At 49.6% G+C, this 17617-nt stretch overlaps 1 protein-coding gene across 1 annotated transcript in view; it reads left to right on the top strand.

The window, feature by feature from the left end:
• Positions 1–5803, top strand: part of LOC116950165 (lysophospholipase D GDPD1-like) — a 32088-nt gene extending 26285 nt beyond the window's left edge. The window contains exons 8-10 of the mRNA XM_032967709.2: positions 1463–1522; positions 1869–1920; positions 3168–5803. Coding sequence (XP_032823600.1) covers positions 1463–1522; positions 1869–1920; positions 3168–3299 — 244 coding nt within the window. The 3' untranslated portion in view covers positions 3300–5803. The remainder of the gene's footprint in view (positions 1–1462; positions 1523–1868; positions 1921–3167) is intronic.
• The last annotated feature ends 11814 nt before the right edge of the window (positions 5804–17617 follow it).

Consider the following 17617-nt stretch of genomic DNA (forward strand, 5'->3'; position numbering starts at 1 on the left):
TAAGAGTGTGCTCCTAATCTCAGCTCGTTACCTGTATAAAAGACACCTGGGAGCCAGAAATCTTTCTGATTGAGAGGGGGTCAAATACTTATTTCCCTCATTAAAATGCAAATCAATTGATACAATTTTTGCATGCGTTTTTCTGGATTTTTTGTTGTTATTCTGTCTCTCACTGTTCAAATAAACCTACCATTAAAATTATAGACTGACCATTTCTTTGTCAGTGTGCAAACGTACAAAATCAGCAGGGGATCAAATACTTTTTTCCCTCACTGTAGGACTGTGTGATTGTTATTGTCTTGGTGTGGTCTGGGTCTGTGTTGTTATTGTCTTGGTGTGATCTGGGTCTGTGTTGTTGTTGTCTTGGTGTGGTCTGGGTCTGTGTTGTTGTTGTCTTGGTGTGGTCTGGGTCTGTGTTGTTCTTTTTGGTGTGGTCTGAGTCTGTGTTGTTGTTGTCTTGGTGTGGTCTGGGTCTGTGTTGTTATTGTCTTGGTGTGGTCTGGGTCTGTGTTGTTGTCTTGGTGTGGTCTGGGTCTGTGTTGTTGTTGTCTTGGTGTGGTCTGGGTCTGTGTTGTTGTTGTCTTGGTGTGATCTGGGTCTGTGTTGTTGTTGTCTTGGTGTGGTCTGGGTCTGTGTTGTTGTTGTCTTGGTGTGGTCTGGGTCTTTGTTGTTGTTGTTGTTGTCTTGGTGTGGTCTGGGTCTGTGTTGTTGTTGTCTTGGTGTGGTCTGGGTCTGTGTTGTTGTCTTGGTGTGGTATAGGACTGTGTGGTTAGTGTGGTCTAGGACTGTTGTTGTTATTTTGCTGCCTTGTCCCAAGCATGCATTTGGTGTTGACAAATCGGCAGAACTGTATATTTATGTATTGCGACACTCTTTACCTCTCCTCTGTATGGCACTCACACCGTCTTTTTGTATTGTTTGTTAATGCAAATCGCTGACCCCATGCCCCTACTGGACATCTGTGAAAAAGAGCTCCAGAGCTCATCGAATTCTTCCAGGACGGAATAAAAGATTACATTTTTTATTCACTATATCGTGAATAAAGCTAAAGGTGCCGCCCCGCGATCTCGTGCCCACGCCCCGGCTGACCGAAGAGCCTCCACTCAGCTGGAGCTCGGGAGAGAGCTACTCTCCTCTAGCAGGTGTTTAACTAACCTAAACCATTGCTTTTTTATTTTACCAGGTAAGGGCCCCCACTGAGCTTCGTAGCTCCTTTTCAGAAGCGACCTGGGCCGCAAGTGATAGCTCAACGAAGTTGGCTTGCCATGTGGAAATTTACAGCAGCCGAATACTCTAAACGCGCGTTGTTGATTCTAAACGGGGAGGAGAAAACCGGAGAATAACGGGGCAAATACCGTTTTGTATCTATATGTATGCTATATGTAATCTGCCCACGTAATTATCGACCGCGCTTTGATGACGATGAGCGTGCCGTCCCCCGCCCCCTGTTGCTGTGCCGCAGAATTGCCGACGAAAAGTCGACGTCCAAACTCTACCGCTGGGTGCTGAGGCTCGCGGACCGGTGAGTCTTGTCACCGGGCACGTGCTCGCCCGCAACCTTTACACCGCACGGCCAGCGACCCCCGGCCCATCGGCATGAACCGCCACGTCTCCAGCCTTCGCCGACAAACGCGGAGCAACGTCGTGCCGTCCAGCCCAACCCGCCGACGGGCGGCACGTGAAAATATTCCCGTGTTACGCGCTCGCTCGGCCACGGAAGACGCGTGGGGAGATGCAATCGTGTTGGCGGGAGACATTAAGGGGTTGGTTGGCGGCGCGCACGAGAGGCCTGGTGGCGACTCGTCTCTCACTGCTCGCTCTCACCGCCCGCTCGCTCGGTCGCTCGTGTGCTTGCTTTTCCGTTGCAGGATACTGATGAGCAAGACTCTGTTCAAACACCTGGAGCGCAGGGGTATACAGGTGAGGTCAGCGATCGCTTGCAGGAAGCCCACAGCCCAACGCGAGAATCGCTTTAACTGCTCCGCAGGTGTTTCTAGCTGTGCTGCAAAGCCCTCCCCCCCCCACGTTTTGTTGCCACTGCTGGATTAAGGCCCCCCTGCCCCCCCCCCCCCCCCCGTGGAACGACAAGCGCCACTTGTCGTTGCAGAGGTTCGTGGTTCGAATCCAGCGGCCTCCCCTGGGTAATAGTGCGCTGCCTGCTTCGCAGTGGACGTTAAAGATCGCGTGACGTAATTCTCAAGAGTAGGCTGTTGCGTGCCGGCGTCATGGTTCCAGATTGGAAAAGTCGCCCGGAAATCACTCGAATGGGATTATACACAGCAATCGTGCCCAACCCTGCCTGCGAAAACCTGGCAGGGGCCTCCTGTTAAAGAATCATGAGACTCGGTGAGGCTCTCTCGGCTAAAACAAACGTGGCGGTGATGATGAAACCAGTTTTATTTGTTAATTCGATCGTCATTATTTGACGAGCACCGTCAGAAAACGAAACGTTTTTTCGAGACATGAAACGAACGGCGATGACCGCAACACGGCGATGTTTCACGGAGCGGGTGACACGATGGCCGCTGATCGCTTCTGCGATGCTTCCGTTGCCGCGAAGCGTTACAGCAGCGTCACGGTGCCACAGCAAACCTGGCGCTGCCGTCGGTCGTTGGGGAAACCACGTTTTTAACTTTTTTTTTCTTTAAGCGTCGGCGTGTGCAAATTTCTTTGGCATGTGTCGTGACGGGTACTCCAAGGTCCGACCATGTCCATCCAGTGCTCGCTGAAGCTGCATTGGCTACCGGTTGCCGAACGAATACATCGTAACGTGGCACTGAATACACACAAAGAGCTGGCTACAAACGAACCGCAATAACTTGCCGATCTCGCCGAGGAGCATAAACTGCCACGTGAACTCCGGTCATCCTCGCAGCAGCGGCTTTTTGGCCAGCCATCGAACAAAGACGGTCATCCCATCCGCAGCACTTTTAGATGCGCTCCCGCGGCCGTCTGGAACGCTCTTCCCTTCCATCATTAGGAAGCCACTGGAGCTACGCACTTTCAAATCTAGGTTGAAAACTCATTTCCTTAAAGCTGCTTTTTGTGTGTAGTTTGTTGTCCTTCCCCCCGCACCTCCGATTAGCGCGGTTGGCAATGTACGGCGCGAAAGAAGTTCAACGTACGTACTTTTCACGCGTACGTAACTCCCGCTACCGCCCCGCTAGGTGTACCTCTGGGTCCTCAACGACGACGAGGACATTGAGCGAGCATTCCGCCTGGGCGCCACGGGGGTCATGACGGACTTCCCCACCAAACTCAAGCACTTCCTGGAGCAGCATCCCGAGTACTGCAAGTGATTAAGTGGGGGCGAGGGGGGGGCAGCCTCGCGCCCTCCCTGCCCCCCCCGCCTTCCCGCAACACCCGGTTGGACCCCCAGCTCCACAGGTTGACCGGTGTCAAAAGGGGGAGGGGGTAGGTGGCAGGGGGGTGGGGGGTGGTTATTACATAGTAGGGCTTAATTCATGTTCTTGTTGTTGTTCCTGTTCACTGAATAATGTTCTCGGTTGCTTGGTTAAGATTGGAGTGGGTGACACGTGACTGCCAGGAGCCACGGCCGCAGTGAGTCGTCGTAATGGTCAATGTGGTGTGCCGGGTGCAGAAATATTTTTTCCCGGGTCTCTGGCCTCACGGAGAGATATTGTAGGCTTGCCGTAGACCGACATAGAGACACACAGACTCATTGAGACCCATAAACACACGTATAAGAGACCCCCTTGTGTGCTTCCTCAGAGGCCCACAGTCTCACGCAGAGCTTAATTTCTCACTCGATATTTTTTGTGTCGCTGGTAGACCGGTGGAGGTGGTGGCAACGTGACTCATAGTAACCACAGCCATAGCAAGAGGTGTTTTGGATGTGGCGTGCTGGGATGTAGAAATACCTTCCGGCTCGCCGACCCAAACAGACCCAGCTGATATCCCTCCGATGCGTTTTCCGGATCGATCCGCGCGTCGTTCTGCACGATGTCCAACATTGCGTTCCACGCGGAACGGAACGTCGGACAGCGCACAGTGCGCCGAACAAAACGCGGAACAAATTTTGATTTAAAGCTTTCGTGACTGCAGTAATTCATATTCTTAGCTCTTTCGGTAAAGTCACGTTGAAGGGAAACAATAAAATAATAAAATATATATAAAACAATAAAAAATTCTCACGACGTTTCAACGTGACTTTACCGAAAGAGCTAAGAATATAAAACGCGGAACAACCCGGAGAACACGTCAGAGAGCCTGTAGACCCAGGTGAAACTAAGCAAGACCCAGGTGAAACTAAGCCCAGGTGCCCGAGCGTCCGTGACCGCTGGTGTTCCGGTGGCCCATGCTGCTCTCCCGTCGCGGCCGTCCGTCGTGACGTTTGCACCGTGTGTTGCTTCACGCTCGTTATTTATTCGTGCGTCCAGCTCGTTAGCACTGCGTTTGTCTCGGCCGTGGGTCCGAACCGCCTTTTTTTTGTAACCGTGGGTGGCGCTGGGCATTTAACGAGTCCTTAATCAAAACCTGATGAGTTGTTATGAGTCGGTTGTTGCTTCCGATTGACCTTTCCTGCCTCGTTTTCACCTGTCTTGTTTGTATTGTCATGGGACCTCCTTTGCCAGTACCAAAATATAAGAATAGGTTTTCCCCTTTTTTCTGGCAACAAAACAGGTGTTAAGATGGTAAAACACCAAACTGAAACCTTTTACAAGGAATCATGCCTGCATTAAACACAATGGTTAATGCAGGCATGATTCCTTGTTTGCATCAAAACTGTCGCATTACAGGAAGGGGGGGAGGGGGGTGGAGAAAACCACGCAACACAAAAACAACCAACGAAAGTATTTTTTAACGAATTTTATTCGTACTATTCAACAGCCCCAATGTTGCAATTCTGCTTCACGGAATGGAATGGCGGTTGTGAAATGTGCGGTGCATGTGGGACGGGTATAATGCCACTTGTCAAAGTAATGTATTTGGATGTGACGAAGTATAAGACATCTAGAATTGTATCTGCCGTGTTTCATGAGATGCTTGAGTGAGGGGCAGTTGAGTGTCTGCTCGCCCGCGATTCGATGCAACGCGTTTACCTGCTGCGAGGTTTTTGAGCGAAAATGAAAACTGACTTTTTTTTACAAAACATGTTTTTAATGTTTTTTTTATTTACCCCCAGAAGGATTTTGGGTGACATTTTTTTGTTTCTAACCAGCTGAAGGATTTACGTTGCTCGCCTGTTTGCTTGAACAACAACAACAACAACAAAATAACAGTACATTTCACATCGCGTAGATTTGCTCAGAATTCCTTTAAGTGAACTATTTTGCACAATAGAGATGTCATTACGAATATACACGTGCGCGGCGCTCACTCAATAGCTTGCACAGATCGCATAGTAACGAAATGTTGGTGTTTTATAGCGCAGAAACACGTAAACGTTTTGGACATGCAACATGTCCCCTTAACCTTCGTTCGGGCGGTTGGTAACCATACTTATGATAACTTCAAGATAGTTTACAAACGCGCGTTTGTGTTTTACGTTTGTGGTTTAATTAAAAAATGAATAACGTATTGCTCTAATTGTCTTTGGAATGTGTCGCCGTGTTGCAGGGTTAATTTCATTATACTTTAATTTTATATTGCGACATTCATGCTCATAGCATCCCACATTGGTATGGTTGCAGTGGAACTCGCGCTTAAGAGGTGGTGTCAGTACACGAGCGGTGTTGTCAGTACACGTGAGGTGTTGTCAGTAAACCAGACGTGGTGTCAGTAAACCAGACGTGGTGTCAGTAAACCAGAGGTGGTGTCAGTAAACCAGAGGTGTTGTCAATACACGTGAAGTGGTGTCAGTACACGTGAGGTGTTGTCAGTACACGTGAGGTGTTGTCAGTACACGTGAGGTGTTGTCAGTACACGTGAGGTGTTGTCAGTACACGTGAGGTGTTGTCAGTACACGTGAGGTGTTAACAGTACACGTGAGGTGGTGTCAGTACACGTGAGGTGGTGTCAGTACACGTGAGGTGGTGTCAGTACACGAGACGTGGTGTCGGTACACGTGAGGTGGTGTCAGTACACGTGAGGTGGTGTCAGTACACATGAGGTGGTGTCAGTACACGTGAGGTGGTTTCAGTACACGTGAGGTGGTGTCAGTACATGAGAGGGGTGTGTTTATTATTTGGGGACCTTTATTTTGTACAGAACCAAGAGGCTATGTGCTGCTCCTGCTGCTCTATGCCTGTAACTTCCCACTGTTGGCCAAAGCACCCCCCCTCCGCCTTATTGTCACCCATTATTCTTTTCCCCAGTTGCTTCTGTCTCGGTAGTGACCTCAGAATCCGTTCACCCGGCCAGGTGGCTCAAGTCAGAAGGTCGCACGTTCAGTTCATGCTGGCAGATTTACTCGGCCCATCGTAACGCCGGGGTCGATTACAATTCCTTACCACTCTGTGGGGGTGGAGTTCAACAGTGATCATCCTATGGATTTATACTCGTCCCCACCATAGGAATGTGGAATTGACACCACTGGCTCGGAGCTGTGAACGAGGGATGAGCGCCTCCCTGATGGCTCAATAGAGTGTGGCGTCAGTTTGACCTCTCTCGTCGGCTAGTCACTTTAAAAAAAACATTTTCGTGACGTGATCAGTACCACAGTAATGAATTTACCGTGTAACAGGACACTACAGCGGATCATCGCAATACTGTACAGCAGAACCTGGATATAAGCACACCCCTTCTGAGCTAGGCCATGTGTGCTTATATCTGGCGTCGTGGTCTTGTATCAGAAGTTTACCTTTGCCCCCCCCCCCCAACCAGTGTAATGTAAGCGTGTGCTGCCTATATCAGAGCTGTGCGTTGCATAAGGTGTGCTTTGTCAATTATATACGTGGCTAATGTGTGTTTTCGTATGTTTGTCCAGGTAATTAATCTTAGACCTCCCCACCCGTGTTAAGTCAATGATGAGTCGTCTGAAAGTTTGTGATGTGTAGTTTGTGTGAACAGGGTCAGAATTCCATAAAAATGTGACCTTTTGATACGATTATTGAGTTTTTTGGGCCCGGTGCTGTTTTTTTAATCTGATCAACTAATTATAATAGCATCGCTCCTTATGGCATCCGCATTTCAACATCACACAGCAGACAGATATGTGCAGGAGCAGAGATACCCACAAATAAAACTGAACTCAATTTTTTTATTTGACCAGATAAGGCCCACAGCTATATAACTGTTTTTTTAGAAGCGACCTGGCCACACGCGATAACTTAACGAGAAGTGGCTTATCACGTGAACATTATTTTACAGCAGCCAAATACTCTAAGCGCACGTTGATTCTAAATGTGGAGGGCAAGAGCCCTTAAAGGAAACTATTATTATTATTAGAGCATATGTTTGCAAATTTAAATTTTAGCACGAGTACGTGTCCCTAGTGTAGAACAATGATGCCTTGTAAATGTGTGTCTGTTTTGGTGTTTGGAAATTTTAACAGCCTGTATTTACGCTTTTCATTATATTAAATACTTGGTGACATTGAGCCCATCGCTGAAATTATCATCGTTGAAAACGTGACGGGCTTCTTCTCACTCGTTTAACACAAAGCAATCGTTGGGGCTTCTGTCCTTTCTAAATGTCCTTTTGTACAGCTCAGAGGCTGGTTGCGCTAGAATAAAGCGGCTCGTTCCAACGCCTTGTCAAACGTCTGCATCATTAGTCTTATTATTCCGTTGTATCTATGTACAATATGTGTATGTATGTAGAACTTATTTCGCACCGTACGTGGCCAACCGTGCCAATCGGAGGTGCCGGGTAAGGACAACAAACTAAACACAAAAAGCATTTCTAAAGAAACGAGCACGGTACTGCACCAGGGGAGCGTTCATATGTAAACGGTGACAATGATTCATCCAGTGTTAATCAATACAACACTGGATGGAGTTTCCTCCCCACGCCGCGTAAGTCACACCGTGGAGTCGTGCCGACGTTCCGAATTCCAAGCCTCGTCGAGGGCACACCCACCCACTGCTCCGCATGGATTTGTCCTGCCAAGAAAACGGTGGTGGTGGTGGCTCCTCCATAAACCGTGACAGAAAAAGCGACCGTTCGCCGCCGCCGCCGCTGCTGCTACTGCACGCACCTCTATCCACACGTGGGACATTAGAGATGACCCCCCCCCCCCCTGCCCCACACCGTGCAGGGACTGTGACCAGCCGAATCACACAGTGGACCCCACTGCGTTCTCGACGGGGCGGTACCCGCCGCGCTACTCCCCGAAGCTGTCGGCATCGGGCACAAACCAAAAAACCTGGACGGCACGTTGAACTTCTTTCACACCGTACGTAGCCAGCAGCGCTAATCTGAGGTGGGGACGAAGAACAACCAACTTGAACACGAGGCAATTCAAGGTAGATCTAGATTTTAAAATGGGCACACGCGTGATTCGAAGTTATACGAAGAGTCATCGATTCGGTGATGGTCACAGAATTCCTCCACTCAAATGTGTGGTTTGTGTGTGTACAGTGAGGGAAAAAAGTATTTGATCCCCTGCTGATTTGTACGTTTGCCCACTGACAAAGAAATGATCAGTCTATAATTTTAATGGTAGGTTTATTTGAACAGTGAGAGACAGAATAACAACAACAAAATCCAGAAAAACGCATGTCAAAAATGTTATAAATTGATTTGCATTTTAATGAGGGAAATAAGTATTTGACCCCCTCTCAATCAGAAAGATTTCTGGCTCCCAGGTGTCTTTTATACAGGTAACGAGCTGAGATTAGGAGCACACTCTTAAAGTGAGTGCTCTTAATCTCAGCTTGTTACCTGTATAAAAGACACCTGTCTACAGAAGCAATCAATCAGATTCCAAACTCTCCACCATGGCCAAGACCAAAGAGCTCTCCAAGGATGTCAGGGACAAGATTATAGACCTACACAAGGCTGGAATGGGCTACAAGACCATTGCCAAGCAGCTTGGTGAGAAGGTGACAACAGTTGGTGCGATTATTCGCAAATAGAAGAAACACAAAAGAACTGTCAATCTCCCTCGGCCTGGGGCTCCATGCAAGATCTCACCTCGTGGAATTGCAATGATCATGAGAACGGTGAGGAATCAGCCCGAGAACTACACGGGAGGATCTTGTCAATGATCTCAAGGCAGCTGGGACCATAGTCACCAAGAAAACAATTAGTAACACACTATGCCGTGAAGGACTGAAATCCTGCAGCGCCTGCAAGGTCCCCCTGCTCAAGAAAGCACATATACATGCCCGTCTGAAGTTTGCCAATGAACATCTGAATGATTCAGAGGACAACTGGGTGAAAGTGTTGTGGTCAGATGAGACCAAAATGGAGCTCTTTGGCATCAACTCAACTCGCCGTGTTTGGAGGAGGAGGAATGCTGCCTATGACCCCAAGAACACCATCCCCACCGTCAAACATGGAGGTGGAAACATGCTTTGGGGGTGTTTTTCTGCTAAGGGGACAGGACAACTTCACCGCATCAAAGGGACGATGGACGGGGCCATGTACCGTCAAATCTTGGGTGAGAACCTCCTTCCCTCAGCCAGGGCATTGAAAATGGGTCGTGGATGGGTATTCCAGCATGACAATGACCCAAAACACACGGCCAAGGCAACAAAGGAGTGGATCAAGAAGAAGCACATTAAGGTCCTGGAGTGGCCTAGCCAGTCTCCAGACCTTAATCCCATCGCAAATCTGTGGAGGGAGCTGAAGGTTCGAGTTACCAAACGTCAGCCTCGAAACCTTAATGACTTGGAGAAGATCTGCAAAGAGGAGTGGGACAAAATCCCTCCTGAGATGTGTGCAAACCTGGTGGCCAACTACAAGAAACGTCTGACCTCTGTGATTGCCAACAAGGGGTTTGCCACTAAGTACTAAGTCATGTTTTGCAGAGGGGTCAAATACTTATTTCCCTCATTAAAATGCAATCAATTTATAACATTTTTGACATGCGTTTTTTCTGGATTTTGTTGTTGTTATTCTGTCTCTCACTGTTCAAATAAACCTACCATTAAAATTATAGACTGATCATTTCTTTGTCAGTGGGCAAACGTACAAAATCAGCAGAGGATCAAATACTTTTTTCCCTCACTGTATATGTGTGTGGGGAGCGGTAGTGTAGCGGTTAGCGCGCTGCGCTATGAACCCGAGGACCCAAGTTCTATTCCCGCTCACAGCCAACAACAGTGACGATTATCTGAACTGGTCTTGGGCCTCCCCTAGGTCGGCTCAGCCTCAAATTAGTACCTGGTGCGGTGCGTAAACATCGCCACTGGGGAGACAAAGGCACCCACCCCCTCGTGTGCCGTACCGGACTTAATAGGTGCTCGTTAACAGCACTTGCCCCAACAGTCTGTTAAGACTATATGGGGGGGATCTTTGTCTTTTTTCGTGTGTTTTGACGTCTTTATAAACCAAGGTTATTCCCGGCGCGCTCTTGTGCATGACGAGAGGAATAGTCCATTTGGAAATCATCTGACCGAGGCGTTACCCCCAAAGAATGTCTACGCAGAGCGATTTTCGCGGAAGAATTGACTCGCCGTGCCCGAGAGAGCAGCGCTTCTTCACCTGGGGGTGCGAGACAGGTTGTTTAAGAAGCTAAATCGTCGGATAACGCAAATGTGACGCACGGGCACGCGAGGAAAACTTACTTTGTTTACTCAAACCCCACGCGTGTTTATTAAACATGAGACCGGTTGTTTTTTTTAACGCTCGAGAACGATCAAAGGGAGGGTCTCGCAAGGCTGCGGTCAAGGTTAAAGAAGCGCAGTGCCTGAGAAGAAGGAGCCGAGATGCCAATGTCGAGGTCTCTGCCCGCCCGCCTACGACGAGGGGGATCTGTTAAAAGGGTAAAACCTATTTCGATATCTTGTTACTGGCAAAGGAGGTCTCATAATGTAAATGCTCACCCCGAGCCCTCAATACTCTGATGGTGCGCTGTTTTTGAGTTGTACGCCTTTTGTCGTCTTCTGGTCCAACACCAGTGGAGACTAGGCTCTAAGAAAAGCCGTCTCGGGTGTGGACCAATCAAATTCAAGGACAGTGCATATTATTATCAGAGTTGTCTTTTTGTTTGCATTTTGACTGCTTGTGTTGTGGTTATTGCAAACATGATGCCTTGAATAAAGGTGTCAGTTTTTGTGCCAGTTAAAAGGGTGAAACCTATTTCTATATCTTTGTTGTTGTTGTTTTGTTTTTGCCGTGTTCCCACGTCGACGGGGCGCGCAGACTACAGCGGTTTGCCGCAACGTCGTGGGCCCGATCGCGAATGAATGGCGCTGATGCGCTTCGATATCCCCACTGCTCTTCTGTGAGTGGGAGGTTTTTTTTCCCTGTGTTTTTTAAAAAACAACGGCGGAGGAGGAAGAGCTGGGTGGGGGAAGTTGCTGTGATTGCGTTCGCAGAAGCACGCACAATGACTGTGCGCCGTGGGTCAGGCGCATCCACTGTTCACTTACTTCCCTACCCAGTCAACCGCGTGTTTTAGCGGTGATAACAGCGATGGCAGCTGCAGTTGAACAGTACTTCTCAGTACCCTGTTCCGTACTGTTTCATTTTTTTCATTTATTTGGTATAGCCCTGTGAGCCATTTGGCTCTTGAATCTTGTGCAACCGCAACAAACAAAAAAACAAAAACAAGAACAAGAAAACATAGACTATTTAGAGCAGTTCCCCACCATCACCACCCGTGTGATTTATTGCGAATTGTAGAGATTTATGGGTTCAATTTTATTCAAGGAAGGGATCTTTGCCCATAAACTTCTGGGAGTTCGCCGGAATTGCTCCATGCGTGCCATCACACTGCAGCTGCACGGGAGACGTGAGTGTCGAAACCGGTCGGAAGTGTGTCTCGTGTTGACCAATGCCACGGAGACCTTTGGTGGGTTGTATATGAAAACAACATTTGGGGAGACATGGCATTTTTTGTTTTAAACATTGGAATGAATGTAGCGGGCCTTTAGTGGGCTCACACGTACCAATGGCATGCACCATGTATGAGGTTGATTTAGCACGTAGTAGGCATTCGCAAACAAATATCATCCATAATACAGGTTTTTTTTGTTGTGTTGGGTTAGATCGCGTAAATATACAATGTGTCTTGCTTTAAAGCTTTCGTGACTGCAGGGATTCGTATTCTTGGTTCTTTCGGTAAAGTCCCTTCTACGTGTCAGCCAGATTTGTGTGGGGTAAATCTGGATCGTAAATGTTGTGGATTAACTCTCCAGCTGTACTAGTAACGAATTGGCACGTTCTTTTTACGTGACAAACCTTACTAATTGGCTGTGTCGAATGGTGGTGGGTTTAACGACACAATATTTACGTTATCTAACCCAAAAAATGTTTAAAGATCGCCATTGGAGAGACAAAGGCAGCCGGGCATGTGGATGCCGAGTTCAATTCTTGCCTCCGGCTAACATCAGTGGCGAGCAATTATGTTTAAATGCACCTCTGCGGCCGTCTGGAACCCTCTTCCTTCCAATATTAGGACGCCTTTGGCGCTACGCACTTTTAAATCACCTAGATTGAAACCTCATTTCTTTAGAACGGCTTTGTGTGTGCTTATATTTGGTGACCCCCCCCCTCCCGCGCCTCCGATTAGCACGGTTGGGACTACGTACGGCGCGAAAGAAGTTCAACGCACGTTCCATACGCGTGAAGTGCCTCCCCCGTTATCCGCCAGGCAAACCGCCCGCTGCTCGCAAGCCCCTCGGTGCGGAGAAGCCGCGGGTGGAGTTTGCTGCGAACCGGAGCCTCCAGGCCACCGCGTCCGTGCATCTCCCGAGGCGGAATAACTCCGCGTGCTGCACGTTCTGTTCTCTCTCTCTCTCTATCGATCTGCAGGCCCTCTGTTTTGCAAGACTTCGTAAGAGGTTGGGGAGGGGTGGGGGAGGGAAACTCTGTCCTGCGGCAGTCTGCGCTTGTAGAAACAGTCGTTAAGTGCAAGCGAAGCTGCTTGCTGCTGCTGCCAAGTTGGCACGCGTGTTTACGTGTGTGCGTGATTTATAGCCGCGTGCGTGCGTGGCTCATGGTAGTGGAGCTGTTTGCGCGCTGCGCTACGAACCCAGCGAAACCGGAGTTCGTTTCCGGGCTCACGGCCACCAACACCGGTGACTATTATTTTAACCGGTCGTGGGCATCCCCTAGGTTGACTCCGTCTGAAATGGAGACCTGCTGCAGGGTGTAAACATCGATAATAAAAAGGCGGCCGGGCGTGGTGTTGGCCACCCACTCCCTCGTGTGTAGTGCAGGCAGTTCATAGATGCGGCTCGCCAACAGCACTTTGCCCTGAACGCCTCTCTTTGTTGTGCGTACATGCGCACGGCTCATCGGACGCTTGTTGGGCACGGTGAAGAAGCTCCCAGCACGTGGAGCGAAACGTCGGACATGGTGCCAAACGACAACGAGGCACAAGCAGAAGAAAAATAAACACATTGGAGAGGAGCCCGACCACAGTGGAATTCTTTGGAACAATTTGACGATTTCAAACTCGTGGTCAGAACCAAACGTTGCGAGCGAATTCAACATCCATAAAAAATATATATAACATAATTTGTCCGGAAAATGTGTCGACCACGGAACGCAAACAGAAATGTATCCGTGGTGTTGGCTGTGTGCGCTTCATGCTTCCGCTCTGGATCTGCCAGCGGCTGGGTCAGATGTTCCACTGAATTCTTCCCATCAAGCCCTCGTGAATCCAGTGGGGGGGGGGGGGGGGGTGGGGGGGGGGTAGAGAGCTGGGCGTTGCCTCTGGCTGGATAATTACGGTCACAATTTTGCCTCGTACACGAAGCCCAGAGACGTGGGTGGATGATATAGCGGCCCCAGGGTAACTAAGTTGCTCTGGCTTTGTGCCAATGATGACCTCCGTCCTAGTCCATGCGTGCGAGTGGGAGTTTGTACGAGTGTGTGTGTGTCTGTGTGTGTCACTTGAGCCAGTGGCTGGCTCAAGTACCATCTGTTGAGGAAGTACGGAAGGCGATCCAGAATCTGAGACCAGGAAAAGTGCCGGGCAGAGATGATATCCCAAGGGAAATGCTGAGGGGTTCTGCAGGATTGGAAGGATGCCCTGGTGGTCCCCCTCTTTGAGAAGGGGGAATGCACAGACTGTAACAACTAGGGGGGCATCTCCCTCCTCAGTGTGTCGGGAAAGGTCCTGGCAAGGATTATATTTATTCAACATCGCCTTGCCAGGCACGCTGAGGAGAGGCTTGCAGAGACCCAATGCGGTTTCAGGCCATGGCGGTTCTGCACAGATGCCATATTTTTTGTCTATTTGCTACAGCAGAAATGTAGGGAATTTAAGCAGTACCTAAATCTCTGCTTAATTGACCTGATCAAAGCCTATTATACCATCAATAGGCCTGGGCTCTGTGTTTTCCTTCGTAAGTTAGGAGTCCCTGACTGCTCACGAGCATTAAGGACCTTCATGATGGTGGGCAGGCCCGGGTAAAGCTGCGTGGCCGGGAGTCGGAGCCATTCCCTCTTCACCTTGGGGTGCGACAGGGATGTATTCTGGCTCCCAGGTTATTTAACATAGTTTTCGACCACGTAGTTCGAGAAACCTTCCATGGCTGTACCAGAGGAATCTCCATCGGGTACAGATACAATGGAAGGCTGATCGATGCCCGGCTGCGGTCGTGGGTTTAGCCAGGCTGGATTGTGTGAGGAGCTCACAAATCCTTGAAAGATCTGGACAAAGCCCCATCGGTGAGCTCCTCCAGCAGGCAAGGCTGCGTTGGCTGGGTCATGTAGCACGCATGCCCAGCCACCGCATGCCTTAACAGTTTTGTTCGGCCGGATCGACGGAAAATAACGGGCGCGGCACGGGCTGAAGAAGAGATGGAGTGATATGGTACAGGATGACGTGGAGCTGAGTGGACTTGCCGATCACTGGTACCAGCGGTGTCAAGATCGGCCTCTGTGGAGGAGGCTCGTGAAGGAGGCTACTGGGCAGTCGCCCTCCAGCAAAAACAACGGAGGGCGGAGGAGCGATGCTCGCAACAACGAGCGGAGCGCCGGGTGGCTAAAGCACAGCAGGTTGGCACAGTAGGGGGCACAGGTGGTGCATCAGCCAGTCATCTCAGTGAGTCGACCCGTGGCACCTGCTGGGTCTGCCCCGTGACCTCCTGCCAGCGGGCGTTCGACACTTCACGTGGCCTTAACGTGCACCTAGCCTGGCACAAGCGCCGTGGTGATATCACCGCCCCTAGGTGGCGAATGGCGAAGGCTGTTGTGTCTGTGAGATGGTGGGAAGCGCTTGCGCAATGGTTACGAAAACACGGCGAAACCAAGTTCGACTCGCGCTCACGACCAATAAACAGTGGCGGATATTAGACCCGGTCCTGGGTCTCTCCTAGGTCGACTCAGCCTCAAATGAGTAGCCTGGTGCGATGTGTAAACATCGCGACTAGGGAGACAAAGGCGGCCGGGCGCGGTGCTGGCCACCCAGCCCCTTCGTGTGCCGTGCCGGCCTTCATAGGTGCTATTCGCTAACAGCACTTGCCCCCTGCAGTCTGTTAAGGCTAGCCGATGATCTAGGCTTGAAGATGCACAGCAGTGATAGTCACATGTGTAACGTTGTCTTTTAACCAAACAACGATCGTGATATTCGCGTATTTAAATGCAGGCTTACTCGATTGGGTCTTTCACATGGTGAAAGACCCAACGCAGAAGATCCCCTGGGGTTTGATCTTCCACGAAGCTCATGGTCCACCCTAAAGCGCATCTACTGCTCATACTGTGGCAGATGCGGATACCCTGATGGGCAAATGGACAATGTTGGACTCTCCCGCGGTGTGCGGCTGTGGCCATCCAGAACAAGACCGTACAACGTGCAACGACGCAATGCCCCGATCCACAAATACGTAAGTAGACATCACAGCGATGATACACTACTGACGCGGTTGACCCACCCGAATGTGAAATTAACAGGTCCCTGCAGGGTGGGCTGGTAGGAACATTGGCAAAGTAACGTCACGGTGCCTTCGAACTTCGCCTCGCAAATGGTGTTCGGCTGTGGGCTGTGTGTGCATTTGCCACATCCCCAAAAGCGAAGTTCGCAAATGAGATAATGTGACTTCCAAATGTTGGGTGCAATAAGACATATCAAGTCTCTGCGCTGTCTATTGCTGATTTTTTTTTACACCCAACAGCACGAGATTCCACTTCGTTAAAGTATTGAAAGGGGACGGACGGACGGACACACTATTGCAGGCTGGTACACTCAGTTTATCTATTGCAGGCTGGTACACTCAGTTTACAACTTCGTTCCTACCAGTAAAATTATTCCTCTGCGTCTACATCATCGGCTATGCGAAACAAAAGATTCGATCGTGTTCTTTATATACAGGGTGCTTCAAAAATTGTTAACGCTTATATGGGACTATCGTTTTTAATGGACAAAGAACATGATAACAAATGTGATTGCTAATAGCTTACAAAAAGTCGAAAAATCTCCCACTCGTTCGCCATCGATGTCAACACGTGGCCTGGAATCTTCTCCAGGTGATCTCCAGAGCCCGGAGACAGCAGCACGTGTCACGTGGTTGTTGTTGCCAATTCTCAGAAACGTTAACATTGTTTTGAAGTCTTGATTTGAAGCTTTCGTGGCTGCAGGAATCCATACTCTTTGGTTCTACGTGACTTTACCGAAAGAACCAAAGAGTATTGTTTTGAAGCACCCCGTATATGTACCAATATTCTCAAAGAGCTTGAGATGTGGGCGCCCCGTGACAAACGGGGGGGGGGGGGGAGGGGGGCGAGGTTGGGTGCGTGGAGAGACAGAAGGCCGATAAGGTTCTTGTGCCGGTTCCAGGAGGAGAGACGTCCCACTGAGAACGATCGAGAAAAAGGATGACGCGCGCGCACGTGTGCGGGTGTGCGAGTGTGGGGAGATGGAATCTCGATGAAGGACGTTCTGGGAGAATGGGCGTCGGTGGCACCTTGGGGGTGTGCTGTGTGGGCGGAGACGCGGCATGGATAAAGAAGACAGTGGCGGTGGTTGGTGGTGGTGGTGATGATGGTGGTGGTGGTGATGATGGTGGTAGTGATGATGATGGTGGTGGTGATGATGGTGGTGGTGGTGGTGATGGTGGTGGTGGCGGTGGTGGTGATGATGATGGTGGTAGTGATGATGATGGTGGTGATGATGATGATGGTGGTGGTGGTGGTGATGATGGTGGTGGTGGTGGTGGTGATGATGGTGGTGGTGGTGATGATGATGGTGGTGATGATGGTGATGATGGTGGTGGTGGCGATGATGATGGTGGTGGTGATGTTGGTGATGGTGGTGGTGATGGTGGTGGTGGTGGTGATGGTGGTGATGGTGGTAGTGATTATGATGGTGGTGGTGATGGTGATGATGATGGTGGTGGTGATGGTGGTGATGGTGGTGATGGTGATGGTGGTGATGGTGGTGATGGTGGTGGTGATGATGATGATGGTGATGATGGTGGTGCTGTTAAAGTGCAAGAGAAAGAAACACACAGGTGCTGTTTTGTTGACTGAGAGGAAGTAGGGACGTGCAGTGGAACAAAGAAAGCTCAAGTTCGGACCGGCTGGAGCGAGTTCGAGCCAGAGTTTATATATTTTCTAAATTATTTTTAAATTATTTTTACATTTTCTCCATTGG

The sequence above is a fragment of the Petromyzon marinus genome, chromosome 38, assembly GCF_048934315.1.
Source record: "Petromyzon marinus isolate PM22_M1 ecotype Great Lakes invasive population chromosome 38, UKy_Petmar_22M1.pri1.0, whole genome shotgun sequence".
In the NCBI taxonomy this organism is placed as follows: domain Eukaryota; kingdom Metazoa; phylum Chordata; class Hyperoartia; order Petromyzontiformes; family Petromyzontidae; genus Petromyzon; species Petromyzon marinus.